Source organism: Megalobrama amblycephala, linkage group LG18 (genome assembly GCF_018812025.1).
Source record: "Megalobrama amblycephala isolate DHTTF-2021 linkage group LG18, ASM1881202v1, whole genome shotgun sequence".
Classification (NCBI taxonomy): domain Eukaryota; kingdom Metazoa; phylum Chordata; class Actinopteri; order Cypriniformes; family Xenocyprididae; genus Megalobrama; species Megalobrama amblycephala.
In genome coordinates this window covers 13,409,478-13,428,603 of record NC_063061.1, presented here as the reverse complement: position 1 = coordinate 13,428,603, position 19,126 = coordinate 13,409,478, and the positions used below count along the sequence as shown (strand labels likewise).

Genomic DNA, 19,126 nt, shown 5'->3' with positions numbered 1-19,126 from the left:
ACTAAGCATGTTTTTTTTTTTTTTTTTTTTGCACCTGGAAATCACCTGGCTGGAGTGGACGCCTGCTAAACTACAGTGAGAAGACATGATGAAAGATCCTATCAGTTTTGCTGTTCCGCTGAACGGTCTCTCCAGCAGAAATGATGCAGTAATTCTTCTGCACCTGATATACAGAAAACCTGAAAATTTTCTCTCATTTTGCATGAGCGCACTCTAATCCAGTTACGTTAAAATGAAGTTATCACACTCAAACACGCAGACCATTATGTAACTTTTCATTAGATTCCCTGTTTCTTGCCTCAATGTAGTTTACAGCTTTGGCTTGCAAATTGAAAAGAATATCTAATCTACCGCCTCAGCCTCCGTGGTTGGGGAGTAACTAACTAAAAGTAGTGGCACTACTAGGTGAGCTGCTTAAAATATACTGTTGCTCTTTAACATGCCACTTCTGCAATAAGTTGCAAAAAATAAAACACTCTCATATACATCATTATATAACTAAAACGTGCTTATATGATTATATTATTAAAAAAATGTTACATGGTAAAGCACACTGTTTGTTAATCTCTCCATATTAACAAACAGTATATTGTGCCCTCTTCTATTTAAAAATATATTTCAATGCAGTTAGCTACTTCTCATTTTTTTCATAAATAATCATATATGAATATATTTTTTTTAAAAAGTACCAAAAAATATATATTTATAATTGTACATTTAAAAATATTTTCTCCACCTTAATTGGCTTCAATGGAGTTAGCTACTTGTTGATATGATTAAAAATATTTATAATTGAAAATATATAGTGTAAATAAAAATAATGCATAAATATATAATCATAATGACAAGCAAAAAATGTTGCATACCTTAAAGGATAAGTTCACTTTAAAATAAAAATTACCCCAACCTAGGTGTATATGACTTTCTTCTTTCTGATGAACACAATTGGAGTTATATTAATAAATATCCTGACGCATCCAAGCTTTATAATGGCAGTGAACGGGACCATTAAATATCTGCAGTTAGTTACTTGTTGTGGCTTAAATGGTTGCTTCATTTTTAAAAGAACAGCATTATTATAGTTTATTCTACATCCTTGAATTCATCCTCAAATAATTTAAAAATCACAACTGTGGGATTGCTTCAGTTGCAGAGTTTCAAAGTAAAGCCATTGGGCAGAAAACACAAATCAAAGAATACTGATGTAACAGGCATGACTAACATCCTTCCATCACTGCTCAGGCCTTATTTCACACAGCAGAACCAAAATCCAAAGCTGACATTTAATTCTGGTGTTCAAAGTCTAAATGAAGACAAAAGGTGAAGGAAAGAGAATGAGTGCAAACAGAGCTCTGCATGATGCCAGGACCTTAAGTTATGAGTGAAATACCACTGCAAAAGCAATCTGGACTGAAGGAGGACAGGATGTGTCTCTGAGGGGTTTGAGGTGAGGACCCCAAGGGCCGAAGCGCCGCAACACATCTCTTCCTCCAGAAGTCATGCTTACTGGTTTGAAGAAATCTCCCAAGACAATAAAGTGTGATAGCTGGATTGACTTTAGAGGGTCATCCATCCCATCAACACCACTGTGGAAGAACGTCTCAGTTTCTCAGTCAAAAACAATGGTACAGAGGAGTGTGTGGCCACTAGGGCACAAATAACGTCATCTCTTGTGTGGACACCCAGATACTGTACCAGCAGTTATTGATTCCACTCCTTTTGTCTCCATCAGTGTTGACATTTTCAAGAGTGGAAGACTTTCCAAAGAATGACTGAAATAAGCCTCTTTTGTGTCTTCACGCTATCGTTTTATCATCTCTTCCTTTTCAAACCAGTACAAGTGCATCTTCTGAGAGAAGACAGGAAAAACAACAATCATTGACAAGAAAAGACAGTGGAACTGGGGTTTCGATCATGTTGGCCATGACAAAAGGTTAGAAGTGTACAGCTCATATTCACAATGTTCAAAGGCAGCTGGAGAACACTGAGCGCTGTCGGTTTACGCCTCACTGTTCTTAGCACAGGTGTGAGGAGGAGATATGCTGCCGTTTTCTTCATGAGTTGAGCCGGTGGCTACACTTGATCTTGCACTCATAGTCAATTACCTCACTTCCTCAGGAAAAAGCTTCTGTTGTTTTATCGTCCTGGACTCAGGCGGTCATTGCCCATTTCTAATAACTTTCTCAAAAGAAGCCCAAGCAGCAACAGATACTGTGCTCCAGTGGAGATTTGAAATGAACTTTGCTGTGGCTCACTGGTTATCCACATACGTCAACATTTATTTATTTAAGCTTTTCCTCATTTGGTTTTCTTTCATTTTCTTCATTCTTTTTTCAGTCCATATATAGATATATACACTCTAAAAAATGCTGGGTTAAAAACAACCCAAGTTGGGTTGAAAATGGACAAACCCAGCAATTGGGTTGTTTTAACCCAGTGGTAGGGTTAAATGTTTGCCCAACCTGCTGGGTAGTTTTATTTAACTCAACTATTGTTTAAAAATTACTGTATTGCTTAATTAAAATTAACCCAAAGTATGTTGGAAATGAACATTTATTAATGTTCAATGAATAATTATTAAACAATAAACATTTATTAAATTTCTTATTAATACATTTATATTAATAAACTATTAAATTTATATTAATAAAATATTAAAGCTTATTAATAAACATTTACCTTTTGTCTATTATTGTTGCCTCTAATTGCATCTGGTTTTTAATTTCCCAACTATTTTGGGCTCATTTTAAGCTAGCCATATAGCAGTTTTTAAACAATAGTTGGTTTAAATAAAACTACCCAGCAGGTTGGGCAAACATTTAACCCAACCGCTGGGTTAAAACAACCCAATCGCTGGGTTTGTCCATTTTCAACCCAACTTGGGTTGTTTTTAACCCAGCATTTTTTAGAGTGTATATACACGCACACATATTTCTAAAATATTATGTGACAAAGGAGCTTTGCCATCACAGGAATAAATTACATTTTAAAAAAATATTAAAATAAAAAACAGTTATTTTAAATTGTAATAATATTTCACAATATTGTTGCTTTTAATGTATTTTAGATCAAATAAACACAGTCTTTGGTGAGCATAAGAGAGTTCATAATTAATTTTTAAAGAGCCCTGTGATGATCACATGATTAGGCTCTAATTATACAGCTCTGCACAGAGCCATTTCATTGATCTAAGTCTTAGCATGCATTCAGCCTTTCTCTATAACTATCATACTGAACCGTGTCATCAACGCCATAATTAAAGACTCACATTTTGGCCAATAATCCAAATATCATCAAAAACAAGTACTTCATAATCAAACATCTGCAATGAATGACCTGCAAGGTGATTTGTGATGATGTAGCTGCTAGATTTTATCACCAATAGCCATGTAAAAGGCCAAATGGTGCTCTGTGTGTTGTCCTTCATGTTTTAATAAAGTTGAATAAATTCCTCTATTCAGAAATTTCATTAAATTCAACCAGCTTTTACTCATTCACAAAACTTCAACATCAGAACGTCTCTTTTGGGAGAAACACAAGAATTGAGTCAATATTCAATAAGCTTCCAATCACTGAAAAGTACTGACAGACAGAAAACGAACACCCAAGATCTTGCCTCGAATCAGACGGAAGCATTGTAAAAAAGGAAGTTACTCTATATCAGGCTTATCTGTTTTGACTTTGAAAAGGAAGGAATGTCTGTGGCAATTTTCTTAATTCTTCTCTCTCCATGATGGATGGAAATGTTCACTCTCTCTACATAGGGAGATAAAATACTGCACTTAATTACATTTTACTTTTACTTTCAAATATTGCTCTTAGACTAAGTGATAGGTAAAGTAAAATATGTGCTAGATTGAATGGTGGCTTTCAAAAAAAATGTAACAATAGCGATCGGAGTACAGGGTGGTAGTTGACGGACTTCCCCAGATGTCTTGTATTAATGTGTTTTCTCTCCGTATTAAGACAATGAAATCTCCATAAAAAAAAGAAAAAAAGAAAAAAGGCAGGGTCACCCCATCCACGAGCAAACAGAACCCATCGCACTCACTCAAGAGCAATCGATTTGACAAGGAGGGAAAAGTCTACCCCCTGGCCAACGAAAGTGTCTCATTTCAAAGGATGTGTTGATTTCAAAGACAGCAGATCTTCTAATTAGATCCTCTAATCTTGTAATTAAGCAAAAGTGATTGCCATGGTGAAAGTGTGAACAGATTGCAATGAAATGACTCTGCTCTTGGGCCTGTGGTCAGATGGATCACAGATGTGTTATTGCAAACCCTGTCTATATTTACCTGTTCCTTCAGCCCAGCAGCAGTAGTCTTGTGCTGTAATGGAAATGTAATTAAAAATCTCATTGACCCCCTGTGTTGCCGTCACCCCGATCGGAGGCTTATGTATAGTGCTCGATTTTGCTATAGCCACATAGAGGTAATGCATGTGCAGTGGTCTGCATGACAAAATTGTATTTGAATGTATTTTACCTGGAGGTATTTTAGTGTTTGTGAAAACAGGAAGTTATTTCTTGCTTTAAGGGCAATAGATATTGGCATATCAAAGTAGATGCTTTCTATTTGGTAAACATAAAAGTGTCTGGTCATAGTCCAGACGGATTTCAACAGCAATGTTTGAATGAAAAAAAAAAAAAAGTCAATCATGTTGCCAGAGACAAAATGAAGTCAAAGTCATGAGCAGAAAGATTTAATCTCTCTCTCTCTCTTATAAACTTTTTTGTTTCCTTCTGCTTGGCCTGTGAGGAGAAGCTTGAGATAAAGGGTGTCTCGGGTTCCTTCAGACAAATCATTATGATTAGCGATTAGACTCAAGCGTGGCCTATTGTTGATGACAAACACCGGTTATATTCAATTCAATTTCCACTCAATTTCCCTTGCTAAAATCTCCGGGGCCATTCCAAAAGGTTTCCACTTAAACATATTAATGTAATTATTTCAAAATGAACTTCATGATGGCAACAGACTGGAGAGTCGAAAGTATTGTAGGTAGGAAACATCCCATGAGGAGTTGAGGAACGTCTTCAGGTCACCCTCTCCTTTTCCATACTGTCTGTTTATCATCCCCGCTACCACGGACACCCCTCTTTGTCAGTTTCCGCCTCAAGCTCTGTCAGCACTGACATATACGGCAGCCTCAACAGATTTATAGTTACAGTACACAGAGGTGGACAGAACTGGGCCATGCGGGGTGTTCGGAGGCAGGACATGGAATGAGGGCAACCTTTAGAAGCTGCTTAGATGCCATGGATTTTGAGCTTGACATGTGCGCCTGAGGCATACTCGTGGATGACGAACCAGATTCTCTGGTTAAGAGATGCTTGATCATTTGTACATTCAGTACGGCCATGTTTTTGCCTCGGCTTCTCCTCGTCTGCCCTTCAAACATCAATAAATCCTCAGGCTGCTTCGGCTGCTTTTGTGGACTAACTCGCATTCACAACAATCCAGCATTATGCAAATCTGGGAACAACACATTCGACACAAGGGACTTGCGTTGTTCCATTCTGTGAGAAGCAGGGGAAGTGAAGTTTGTCAGAGCTAATCCAGGATAAGATGTCCCTTCCAGGGAACCGTACAAAGCCACGGGCGAGATGGGTGTATTCCTCAGATGCCGCTTCCCTCATTTCCCTCGAGCTTAGGGATCAGTGTTAATTCTTCCCCCTCAGTCGCCAGGAAACCGACAGAGCCAGACAGCATCCCATCTCCTCGGGCGGAGCGGAGGCGCTCAACAGGCCGGGGTCATCCGCAGAGTAGAGATCTGCCTCCCGCCCTCTCGCTGACTTTATCAGAGGTGCCGAATAAATGGCTTTGAATTCCACAATGAGCCTTGCGACGGTACGGAGAAAGCATTGAATAAAATGTCATACTATGTGTTGTAAGGGGGACGTATCTGGCAGAGCCCCCTGGAGCCTCATTTTGTGTGGCTTCTAGCGAATTTCTGTTGCTTTGAGGGCTAATGGAGCGATGCTGTATCTCCAACGCAGCAGGTAAACCACTTCCTGATGGTGTAAATGAAAACCTTTGGCTGGTTGACTGGAGGAAGCCTGCACAGGTGTCCATCTAATACAGTTCTCACATGAAAAGGGAAGTTTGCTCTAGCTTCAATGCATGGGCTGGAGAGAGAAAAGTTTCCCTGCTCTCAGCATGACATTTCTGGCCGACTATAGTTATATAGACAGCGGGGAGGAGATTATAGATGTTCAAACATTTATTTTTTCCTAAGCCAGCTGGACTACTAAAAGTAATATTTCATGTGAGATTAATTGATGCTCAAGGACACTTAATTGCTAGATAAAAGAGGCAGGATGGACAACATAGTTTCACTTAATAATAGCGCTTAATAATAGGGGTAATGCAACTTTTAGGCAAACATTTTTTGCAGGCAACTCTTGAAAGGGAAATGCAGCCTTTAAATAATGAGCTACTATGTTAAGGCCATGGCTTAGTGATCTCCTCTCTCACTGTCTCCATCCAGTAATATAATATAATTAATAATATAATATAATATAATATAATATAATATAATATAATATAATATAATATAATATAATATAATATAATATAATATAATATAATATAATATAATATAATATAATATAATATAATATAATAGCCTCCAGCCAGGTGATAATATAAAACATCATATATGATAAAGTTAGAGTCTCTACCAAAAGAAAGGAACAATGGTCCAAGAAAGGAACAGTGGTGAACCGACGACAGGGTCATGGGTGGCCAAGGCTCATTGATGCACATGGGGAGAGAAGGCTGGCCCATGTGGTCCGTTCCAACAGACGAGCTACTGTAGCTAAAATTGCTCAAGAAGTTAATGCTGGTTCTGATAGAAAGGTGTCAGAATACACAGCTCATCACAGTTTGTTGCGTATGTGACTGCATAGCTGCAGACCAGTCAGGGTGCCCATGCTGACCCCTGTCCACTGCCGAAACCGCCAACAGTGGGCACATGAGCATCAGAACTTGACCTCGGAGCAATGGAAGAAGGTGGCCTGGTCTGATGAATCTCATTTTCTTTAACATCATGTGTATGGCTGAGTTCGTGTGCGTCACTTACCTGAGGAACACATGGCACCAGGATGCACTATGGGAAGAAAGCAAGTCGGTGGAGGCAGTGTGATGCATTGGGCAATGTTCTGCTGGGAAACCTTGGGTCCTGCCATCCATGTGGATGTTACTTGGACACGTACCACCTACCTAAGCATTGTTGCAAACAATGTACACCCTGTACAGACCATGGCCTCTTTCAGCAAGATAATGCGCCCTGCCACAAAGCAAAAATGGTTCAGGAATGGTTTGAGGAGCACAACAACGAGTTTGAGGTGTTGACTTGGCCTCCAAATTCCCCAGATCTCATCTGTGGGATGTGCTGAAAAAACAGTCCGATCCATGGAGGCCCCACCTCGCAACTTACAGGACTTACGGATCTGCTGGACCACAGCACGCCTTCAGGGGTCTAGTGCAGTCCATGCCTCGATGGGTCAGGGCTGTTTTGCCAGCAAATGGGGACCAACACAATATTAGGAAGGTGGTTATAATGTTACACCCGATCGGTGTATAATATAATATAATATAATATAATATAATATAATATAATATAATATAATATAATAGGCAGTTCAAGTAAAAAGTAGAAAGAAGTAGAAAAAAGTAGATTTTTTTCAAGTAGAAAAAAATCATTATTGTTGAGTCTGGAGTGCTGTGTCTGTCTGTGTCTGCTGGGAGGTTGAAGCCGCCTCAGACCCACCTTATTTCTTCCATCCAGATTGGCCCATGTGAGCTGTCCCTATGTTCCTACTTACTAGTCAGTGGAGGAGAGTGCCGAGTGGAAAAAGGTGCACATTTGCCATCCCAAATCCTTTGCTTCTGTTAATGCTGCGCATCCCTCAGTCTAATTACTGCAGCATATGCGCGTCACCTGCGAGGCCCCTGCAGGCAGTCCTGAAGGCGCCTCGGAGCCCTGCCTTAGCCATTCACACGCCAGCATTACTCCAAACCCTGCTCATCAGAAACACTACACACCGCAGCAAAGCGCCACTGACAGCTATACATCACTCGCTCAAACCAAGCAAGTGTGGCTGCGAGAGGAAAGATATGAGAGAAAAAGGGAGTAAAGGCACACTTGGAGAAAGTCTGCAAAGGAGGCGACCCTTGAAGCTGCAGAAGAACTCGTTCCTGTTGATTGATGAAAGCCTTGGCCGTGATGGCATCCAAATGTGACAATTCGGGGACATTAAAGGCGCCAACTCTTCTGCTTCACCTGCTGCAGTCCAGCTGGGAACAAAGTGGTCATTATCCCACTGTATTCTGCTACGGCACTCCCTGCGGTTCAGAATCTGCTCAATTATCTTCTCCTCCTGGGCTAAGGCTGACAGGCATGTTGGCAGGTGTGTCCTTTCCATCCCGTTCACCTCTTGACTACTGGAGGATTAGAGAATGAGGGGGGCATCGACTAAAGCTACGGCTACAGAGCTGTTAACGGCCCTGCCCTTTCTTGCCCTGCGAACAGATGAGCGAAGAAAGAGCAAATGCTTGTCTTTGGAGATGGAGCAAGGAGACCAGGCCTCAGATGAACACTATACATATAACCGTCTGTCAGAGCTTCATCAATGAGTAATTTCAGAGCAAAGATGCAAAAATGGTGCATTTGACAGAGGGGGGTGAAAATAGAGTGTCTGATAAATCTCTGAAGGTCTGAAAACAATTTTTTTGTATAAGCGAAAAAATATCAAAAATATTTAAGAACTGAACTGAATATCAGCATGACTGTGATTCATAAGTTAAATTAGATCTTTCATTGTATATATATATATATTTTTTCAAACTTTCTTCTTTTATGTTTCACAAGGGAAAGAAAGTCAGACAAGTCGAAGAGCATTCTTATTTTAGGTGAACTAACCCCTTTAATATTGAGTACACTGCATTTCAGAAATATGGGTATTTATTAGTCTATTTTTGATCTGCTGATAAAAAGTAGGCAAAGAAGACAAAGCAGGAATAACAACTACATGTTGCTCAACAACACAGACAGGAAAGAGCAGAGTGATACAAAGTGAAACATTCTAGCGCAATCATCAGAAAGCCTCTCGCCCAAACAATTTAGAGGACAAGAACTAAAGAGAATTATTTGCAAAGGCAATTAGATGCATATTCTCATTTCCATGTACATCCTCTCAGATTCAGACCTTCTCTTGTGAGCTGTCTTTTCTTATGCATGAAGGGAATTCAGATCAGAGTGTTTGAAAACAAGACATTAAGTAACAGGCTTTACTATGCCACAACGGGCAGGGGAATCGTCATGGCGACTGCTTTGAAAGGATGAGGGAGAGGCAGTTAACATTGGCATATAAAACAGCTTCACATCAGAGGTGGCTAAGTTCATGTCAAACAGAGGCTTAGATTTACCGGTGAGAGAGCGAGGGAGAGATAGGCTTAAATAAGCCTTTGCTTAATTTTGGCACCATGTGTGACACTCATAGATTTTTATTCATCCTTTTCTAAAGCCTGCTATTTATTTTAGAGGCTTTGTTTCACAAAAGACATTCTCTTTTGCATTCATAGGACAAAAATGTAGATTTAATTCATTTCTGCCATTATGAAAAGTGTGACAGAGGTGTGGCCACAGCGACGGAAAAAAGAAAGCCATTATATGAACAAAAACAGCTCCTTTATGAAAAGGCAGACTCAGTCACGTTGAGAACGAGAATCGAAAATTTTTACTTTTATAATTGCAAGCAAATAGTCCTTCAAAACTGGTTTCACTCCAAAAATGGAGTGATTTACCATTTGTCGCAATCACGGTCAAAGAAAGCGGTTATTTTACACCTGGTTTTTCACAGGCTCTTTGCTGCATTGTTACTTAAAGCACATCATCAAAAGATGTCATCGTCATGTTTATCGAGCCCTGCCTCAAACATGTTGTGTGGTGTGACACTGAATAAAGGATGATGAAATGACAAGAAGAAGTGAAGTGTGTTCAATCATCATCTTTGGAAATGAACAGGAATGAGGAGTACGCCTGGATGGAGCGATACAGAGAGAGAGAGAGAGAGAGAGAGAGAGAGAGAGAGAAGAGAAAGCCAGATGAAGGACCTACTGAATGGGCTTCTCACTATCTGAATTCACTGCAGATCCTGAATGCAAAGGGTGGGGATCTACATATACTGCTTTGAAAACAGTGACATGATGGCAATAAATCAGCTCGAGGAGAGGCAGGCAGAAGAGAGCGTGACCGTACACGCAATGGGTCAGGTGAAGTGAGGTGTGATTAATACTGAGGGTACCAGTGTCTGATGATAGAAAGAGTTTGACAGGGTTGCTGACATGCTGATAAGAATTTGATCTATCTGACCCTGCCAACCATGTTTCTTCTAGTCTGCATTGTAATTCGTATTCAGCCACGGCACACAACACGTCCCGTTAAAGACAACATGAAATGGCTGTCAGAACACATGTCACTTCCATATTGTGACATTTCAGTGGGCAAAAATGTTTTTGTATTTAATTAGATTTTATTAAGAAAGAAAGAAAGAAAGAAAGAAACTTTATAATACACATTTAATAAATCAATTATTAATTCAAAAAAATAATAGTACTACAACTGATAATAATAATGCATGAATGGAATTCAGATGAGATTGTTTAAAAAAATTATTTTAGTATTATTACTAACATTATCAATATGTTATTATATTTTACATTTTTGCAGAAAAAAAGACAAAACAGATCAAAATAAAATAATAGTTATTTAAAAATGAAAATATACATTGTCAGTTACATCAATTGACATACATACAGGCAGGAATATAATAATATGAATATAATAACATTCACCAATAATAGGGTATCTGGATCTTTACAGTTTATAGCTTTATAATGATTGGCTTGTAATGATCCTAAAATCTAGATGGAACTGCTAATTTGTGCACAATAAGACTATCACGACTATCAAAAGTTACTTATTAAATTAATACAATACATTTTGGATTCATGTTGTCTGTAAAGACCCCCTGTGGTGAAAAAAGTTTTTTTTTTTTTACTGTTGTTATTATGTATATGTGGTGTTTTTAATATGCTTTAAGACAAACCATGTCCAAATTTATCAGTCAATGCCATTGCTGAGTATTTTCTCTTTAAAACTGCAGTGAACCAAAGATTTCAGTTTGAAATCACCCTTGTTCTCTACATCACAAATATAACCCCTGATGCAAATTTAACCCACAAATATCTACTCTATAAAATTTTGGCAACAGATTACAAACAATATCATTAATTCAGTTCAACAAATAGAATTGAGTTAGAATGAATCAAATTAATTCCTTAAAAGTCAACCACTTAAAACGAGTAATATTTATGTAAAATTTAAACAAAAATATCTGAATAACAGACAGACGTCAAAGATGAATTAACAACTCTTTTATTTTTTATTGCCAACACTGAAGACACCTGATGATGAAAAGCAGAATCACTGAAGGAAAGAGAAACACAAGAATTAACAGAAGTTTAGATGTTGATGTTGATTTTATTGAAAATATTTGGTCACCATCATGGTGATTCATGTTTTATTTAATTGGGCAGTTTGACTCTTTGCTTTTCATGTCAGTTTGTGGTTTTTGTAATGGTGTTTTCTAATTTTACACAGTTTAATTGTTTGACTTTTAAGGAATTAATTTGATTAATTCTAACTCAATTCTTATATGTTGAATTTAATTAATGATATTGCTTGTAATCTGTTGCCACAATTTTATTGAGTAGATAGAGTGTATTACTTTTTACAGTGATATGTTTCTCCCCTGATGTTCAAAGCATTTCTAAGGACACTAAATTTTTGGAAGGCAGCAGTCTGATTTTGAGATGGTGAACGGGAACATGGTTTACATGTTACAACACATAATTAGCTGTTTGATAGTCAAGCAAAAGGTTAATCATCAATTGCCATTAAGTGTCCAACGTTGTTCGAGAGCATAAAACGCATTACCATTCTGATACATTGACTTGTAGACGAGCTTGTATAATTCACCCTTTCACTTTTAATTCTGAATCAGTTTCAGGTTCAAACATATATGGCTGAATTAAACCAGTATTTCCACTTTTACAATGGTAAAGCTGACTGAGTGGATCAGGTATTCTAAGCTTGTGTGATTGAGTGGAGCCGGAGACTCTTTTGCATATGGATCCGCGTATACTAAATGAAGCAAGGGTGTAGAGTTACATTCAAGCTATTTTAAGGCACGAAGAAATTATTTTCTCAGGAAAAAAACAAAAACAAAAAAAACATTTAAATATGTCATTTTGGTGATCAAAGAAGAGTTTTAAGGGATGCAATTATTGACTACAGGGGGGCTTTAAAGGTCCCGTTCTTCGTGATCCATGTTTCAAACTTTAGTTAGTGTGTAATGTTGTTGTTAGAGTATAAATAAAATCTGTAAAATTTTAAAGCTCAAAGTTCAATGCCAAGCGAGATATTTTATTTAACAGAAGTCGCCTACATCGAACGGCCAGTTTGGACTACATCCCTCTACTTCCTTCTTTAATGACGTCACTAAAACAGTTTTTTGACTAACCTCCGCCCACAGGAATACACAAGAGTTGCGTTTGTAGAGTGTGTTTGTCGCCATGTCGTCGAAACGCTGTTATTTTCATCCCGCAGTCCAATCACCGGGTCTGATTCCGGCTCAAATTGATAGGGTAAAATTAAAGACATGTTTACAATAACACTGAGCGCGTGCATCTCCACGTTATGGTAAGAGGCGTGGCCTTTCCGGGCAAGGTTCGCTAAGCTGCTGTCGAATCACAACACAGGAACCGCTGGCACAATCAGAACTCGTTACGTATTTCTGAAGGAGGGACTTCATAGAACAAGGAAGTCATCAGCCCGTTTTTATGACAGTGGAAACAGCGGTATACAGATAAGTAAATTATGTGAAAAATACTGTGTTTTTTTACACGCGAAACATGAACACATGTTATATTGCACACTATAAACACAATCAAAGCTTCAAAAAACCAAGAAAAACGGGACCTTTAACATTACAATCCATTATAAAACATACAGTATGCAAACATAGTTTAGCAAAATTATTAGGTTATGTCAAATTCCACTGATCATTTTGCACAAGTGCACAGATAAATAAAAGGAGATAAAAAATGCATTAGAAATACACAAATGAGACCAGAAAATATTTTCTGTTTTCTTGCTGTAGCTTTCTGTTCTAGTAAGGAATCTTGCCCACTATGTCAGCCTCCTACCTCAACCTCTGCTGAAAACCCCACTTATTGCTTGAACAGCTTGTTGCTAGGCTACACCAGAGAGGGTAAAAAAGACTGTTATCAGAGAGAAGAGAAATCTCCTGAACAGTGAGAGTAGCACACCCAGGAAAATAAGATGGTAAACAGAGTATGTGCATGAGCTACAAAAGTGAACCACATAAAACACACAAAGTGTGACAAGATGCAAATGAGAGGATCTTCTGAGGAGGAACATGGATGCTTTGCTCAGCTATCATGAGCTGCTCTCCGTGCTAGACTAGACTAGATGTCTTTATTCTGGAAACAATGTGACTTAATTCTTGTGCAATGTGCTCGACAGAGGATATACGACAGAGGGCGAAATGCTGTTTGCAAGAAAAACAAGCATCTTAACATTAGCAGAGACACATTTGCAACAGGTCAGGACATCAATTCCATAGTCGGATTAAGGAATGGAGGAGCATGCTTGACATTTTACAAACAAGGCATTTCCTGTCCATTTCGAAAATGAGTGAGCGGACAGGAAGCATTGAGATGACAAACCCTTTTCACTGTTCCACAACATCAAAAAAGCTAGAGAGAAAAAAAACGCTCATACCTACAGTAGACCACATAAAGATAAGAAGCACTACATTTAAAACCAATTTGTTTCATGAGACAAAGCCCCCTGGGTTCAACTTGTGTTCTCTTAGCATGACCGAAAACCTTTTGTAGGATCAAAAACTGCTTTGGATAACTGGAAAGCTTACAGTGATTCAGTTATACATCACTGCCAGGCTGATATAACTGTACAAGGTTAACATTGGCCTTGTGACATGGTATTTAGAAATGCAGTGAACTGTACAAAAGCTCAATTATAGCTTTTCTACACAGTCAAGCCTGACCACGTTCTGTAGGCACGTCCAAATTATGCACATGCAAAAGAATAGCCCTAACCTTTAGATGTTCTGCCGCTTGTATTTGGTTTAACCTTTTCTATATGGAAAGTTGCAGATACATGTAAACAAATGGCGATACCCCAACTTGATTCATTCGCGAGGTGGCCGGGGTGCAGAAAAGTGTCAATATTGAGGTGTGATCCGGTGCGACACACAACATGACGGCTAATTAAATCATTAGAGGGTGTTACACGAGGCACAGGTGACATAATTACACAGTATCATGAAAAGCCTTTATACTAAATCTAACACATTTACACAAGCATCTGCCACTGCAAACTGAGAGCGAGGATAAAGGGCTTAATGAATTGAGAAAGTGCTTTCGTGGTATATTGTAAAACACAATAAAGCCTGTGAGCTATGCAAATGGTCCCCGTTCTGTGATTTGTGTGCAGAGCTGGCGCACCAAGGTGGAGTACAATGCCATCTGCGTCATGTAGAGAAAAGGCTCTCCGTTCATTTCTCAGAAATCAAAAACAGCCATTTGGACGTCATTTAAATTCATGAAAAATGATTGCGGGCGGATTACGAGTGTCTGTTGGGAGCTGTGAGAGGACTTGAAAAGGTGAGAAGTCAAAAATGCCAACAAGGACTTGAGAAGGGCTCATGCAGGAGGGATGGATGTGCGACGTGGACTGGAATTACACGGCGAATGCTCTGATTAAAACTCCCAGAGGAGCGCCGTAGCGAACAGGTGGGTCTTCGCGGGTGAATGGCAATAGGGATAAAGGATGTGACATACGGACAGACAGACAGACACATATACAGCAAATCCACATTAGTTTCATTCCCAAATCCCGTGCATGTCTCTGTTACGTGCCGTACTGTACTCAGCTGGCATGCAGAGAATGCCATGCTGTGCTGGCAGAAGAAGGAGGGAGAGGTACCAACCGTGAGCTGCGGCTTCAGTGCTGGGCGCAGCGTCTGAGCACACGAGGAGAGGAGGTGCGGTGGAGGAAGGAGGAGGGAAACAGGAGGAACAGCATGCATAAAAAGGAGAAATGGGGGAAAAAAAACAAATGGAACTGATAAGCAAGCATTTACACACAATTACAACAATGACCAACACTTTGAAACAAGCTCACAAGAGAATGGTAAGGACAAAATCAAATGTTTTACACATCGAAACAAATAGGGCATTTTCACTCATAGCTAAGACTAGGGGTGTCATAAGAATCCCACAGAATCTAATCCACCTTCCTCAACATAGCCATTTCATTAGCAGAGAGTGAGATTTCTCTACTCTATTCTGTGCCTGATCAGAAATGGTAAATATTTGGAATCCCGAAAATATGGTATTTAAATGCATTGTTAACCCATAAATGAAAACGCATTCACCCTCATGTCATTCCTGTTAATGCCAACTTGACTTACGTTATGCCGAACACACACACAAAAAGATATTTTAAAGGATGTTTTTGTTCTTACAATGAAAGTCAATGGGGCCAAAACAACATTGGACCCCAGTGAGTACCACTGAATCAATCAATCAATCAATCAATCAATCAATCAATCAATCAATCAATCAATCAATCAATCAATCAATCAATCAATCAATCAATCAATCAATCAATCAATCAATCAGCCAAAAATACTGAGACATTCCACAGAAGAAAGATAGCTTCCATATTTTATACTATTTCTACCATATTTTCACTTTAATTACCATATTTTCATGATAAAAAATACATAGTGTACTGTACCATTTCCAATCAAACTCTAAATGACGGCAGAATTTATATTTTTGGGTTAACTATCCCTTTAATGTCCTTTAAATTCCACATTGTGCATCACATTATATTACTGAACTTAATTGGTCATATTACTCAAATTTCACTTAATTTCACTTAAGATATAGTTTTTGGCAATGAAGAAAGGGAATATGATTCTGTGGGGGGGGGGGGGATTTTATGATTTTAAAATCATAAAATGTCTAAATTAGACATGCTTAAATCAGTGGTGTGTGCTGCTTTTTAAACATAGATCATTTTCAAATGGTGAAGACAATCACTACTGCACCCCTAAATCAATATAGCAGGACCGCCGAACTCTCAATAAATAATCACAACGTAAAATGCCCTTTTCATATGCTAGCCTTTCTTATAGACCCAGCTGTTGAGTCAAATGTTGAGTGTAGGACATTCAAATGACACGGACTGGCACAATCATACATTATATATGACATATGAATATGATGCAGAATAATATATGAATGCCAATTGAATGCCTTTACAACTATCGTACGTAATTAGTCATTAAATCGCACCAGAAGGCTACAGACTTTTTGAAATGTTGATAACTCAGCGCAAACCTGCATTACTGCTCCAGGTAGTTCCTATGATATAACAGAGGAATTCAGACTGCCTTTCTGCTTTGAGCTGATGAAATGCCTCGCCTGAAATATGGAAGCGAGCACATAACATGAGGAATGTGAGCCCTTATCCTGGTGCATTACCTTAGGGCAGAGAGCACTTCAAACACACCAGGAGAGCCATGATGCAGAGGTGCTCATTATGGGAAGAAACATTAGAGATGTCAATCACTGTTACAGCAACACAAACTTTGCCCTTAAAGCATAACTTGGTGTTTCTCGGCCCGATTAGATAGGATCTGCTCTTAATCCAGTTGTTGGCTTTGATGATTCAGTTGAGTATTCCTCAATATTTATCAGAGATTGATGGAAAGAAGTGGTGCAGATGGTGCCCAGAATACCAAGCAATTCCTTCACAAAGGTAGATGAGTGAGGCACGTTTGCTGGATCAGAAAGTGGAGATCAAGAGCACTACAAAGAATATGGATGCTTTTGGATGGAGAGGTTCTTAGATTAAAATATGTATTACTGTATGAATACTGAATTAACATTTTAGTATTTACTTGTTTACCATTTATCCAATGCGACTTGCAGTGCACTTTTGACAGGGGAAGTTGCCTTGAACTTACCTGGCCTATAGCGTTTGCCCTTTCCAGTGTTTGAACCTGTGACCTTTGGTTTTCAAGATGAGATCTTTAACCAGTGCAGGTGAGGGTTGTAAACCAGAATTGACCTGTCACTAAGATCCGTCCCTCTTGTTTACAGTTTTACAGAATGTCCCATAGGAGTGAACTGCATGATTCTCTGACTTTTGGTAAAAAGTGCTCATAGAGTGGTAAACATTTAATGATTATTATTTTTACTTAAAGCTACAATATGTAGATTTTTCACCGCTAAAGGTCGCCTATTCAAAACAAAAGCGTAGCTTGATGATGCAGAGTTTAAGCATGGAATCTTGGGAAATGTCGCCTTCACCTCACAGCCGTGGAAAAGAATCGGGACAGGACTCAAGCAGAAATCACGTTCATGGATGCTATTATTAACGTTACTGTAGTATGTAGCAGCGTAGGGCCGAGTGATGTTGGAGCTAAATGAGGCAACCAGAGCGATTGCTAATGAGAGCAGTGGAACTTTTATTATGCCGCAGTCGCCGATGCCGCTTCTTCCGGTCAAGCGTATGAGGTAACACAGCGCTGAAAATGATGTAATAACGTTACTCTGAGCGTTCAATCTGCGGGTGCTGTGAGACACTTCTTGCACACTACAGTAAGCTAGATCGATTTTAGAATATCATATGAATGAATGCTGGGTGGCTTGTGTTTATAAATGGCATGCAGTTCATTTTAAAACATATTGTATGATGGAGAAAATGCTGTATTACTTAGCTACTTGACAAAATAGTGTTTTTCTCTGAGGCATGGTAAAAGCGTGGTACTCTCAGAAAAACAAGACAACTAGATTTAAACAATAAGACTAAACGTGTTGAACTATATAAAAATAATTTGTTTTCTGTCTATAAATGTAACAAAACAGTTGTTCCCTTGTCTAATAAAACATGTAATATATTAAAGCGTCTTTGGTGTTTCCATGGTTTCTACAAAATAAATCCGGAAACCGAGGTTAATGTGGATATGACACCATTGTATTTTACAGCAAAATTCTTACATATTGTGCCTTTAAGCTGGAACTGTGTCATTGCAAAGCATTTTTATATTTCATACTTCTTGACTAAGGGACAGCAAATTAGAATCTAGGCAAATGCTTCTCAGTCACTTGAAAAAGTGATTACAAGTTATAAAATTATACATATTAGTAGGATAAAATAATTTTGCATTTTCTAATGTCCATAAAATAAAACAAAAATTAAGAAATTAAAGGGTTATTTCACCCCAAAAAATTTTTTAACAATGCTACTATTTACTGAACCACCACTTAAAATGACTATATATAATTGGTATCTTGTTTCAGTCAACTAAAAAGAGAGACTACGAGTGATACAATTACAGATATTATGATTTTGCATTTTCAAATATAAAATCGTATTATAAATTGATGGACCTCTTGATGGAAATAAATGTTGTGATGTTATTTCCATTAAGAGGTGCAAAAATATTTGGTCAATATCTTGTATTGACAATGCATTCTGTAAAGTCTCCTCCTGCACATCCCAAAGACTTTCAATAAATTTAAGGTCTGGACACAGAGATGCCAATTCATGTGTGAAAATGATTCTTCATGCTCTCTGAACTATTCTTTCACAATTTGAGCCTGGTGAATCTCAGCTTTGTCATCCTCGAATATGGACATGATACGTCTGCCTACATGGTTGTTTAAGAAAGCTACACACTCCATTAATTAGGGTTAGAAGAACTGTTCTCAAACATATAGCATGCTATAAATATAATAACCACAGCAATAATGATCCTGTTTGCCTATTTAAATCCAAAAAGCGTTTTATGGGTGGGCCGGGAAGTGTATATATATTTGCAAACGATTCATCACTTTGGCAGCACTATTATTATTATTTATTCAACTAGTATCTTATTTGAGTTAACTGAAAAGAGAAAAGCCACATTTCAAATTAATAACATTAACATACATGA

General features: G+C 38.3%; 1 protein-coding gene across 4 annotated transcripts in view; it reads right to left on the bottom strand.

The window, feature by feature from the left end:
- Positions 1 to 19,126, bottom strand: part of cadm1a (cell adhesion molecule 1a) — a 308,628-nt gene that overhangs the window by 8,100 nt on the left and 281,402 nt on the right. For 2 of the 4 annotated variants that reach the window (XM_048165550.1, XM_048165551.1), the window contains one exon: positions 15,104 to 15,136. The exons of the other annotated variants lie outside the window; for them this stretch is intronic. In XM_048165550.1, coding sequence (XP_048021507.1) covers positions 15,104 to 15,136 — 33 coding nt within the window. The remainder of the gene's footprint in view (positions 1 to 15,103; positions 15,137 to 19,126) is intronic. 4 annotated transcript variants of the gene reach the window in all.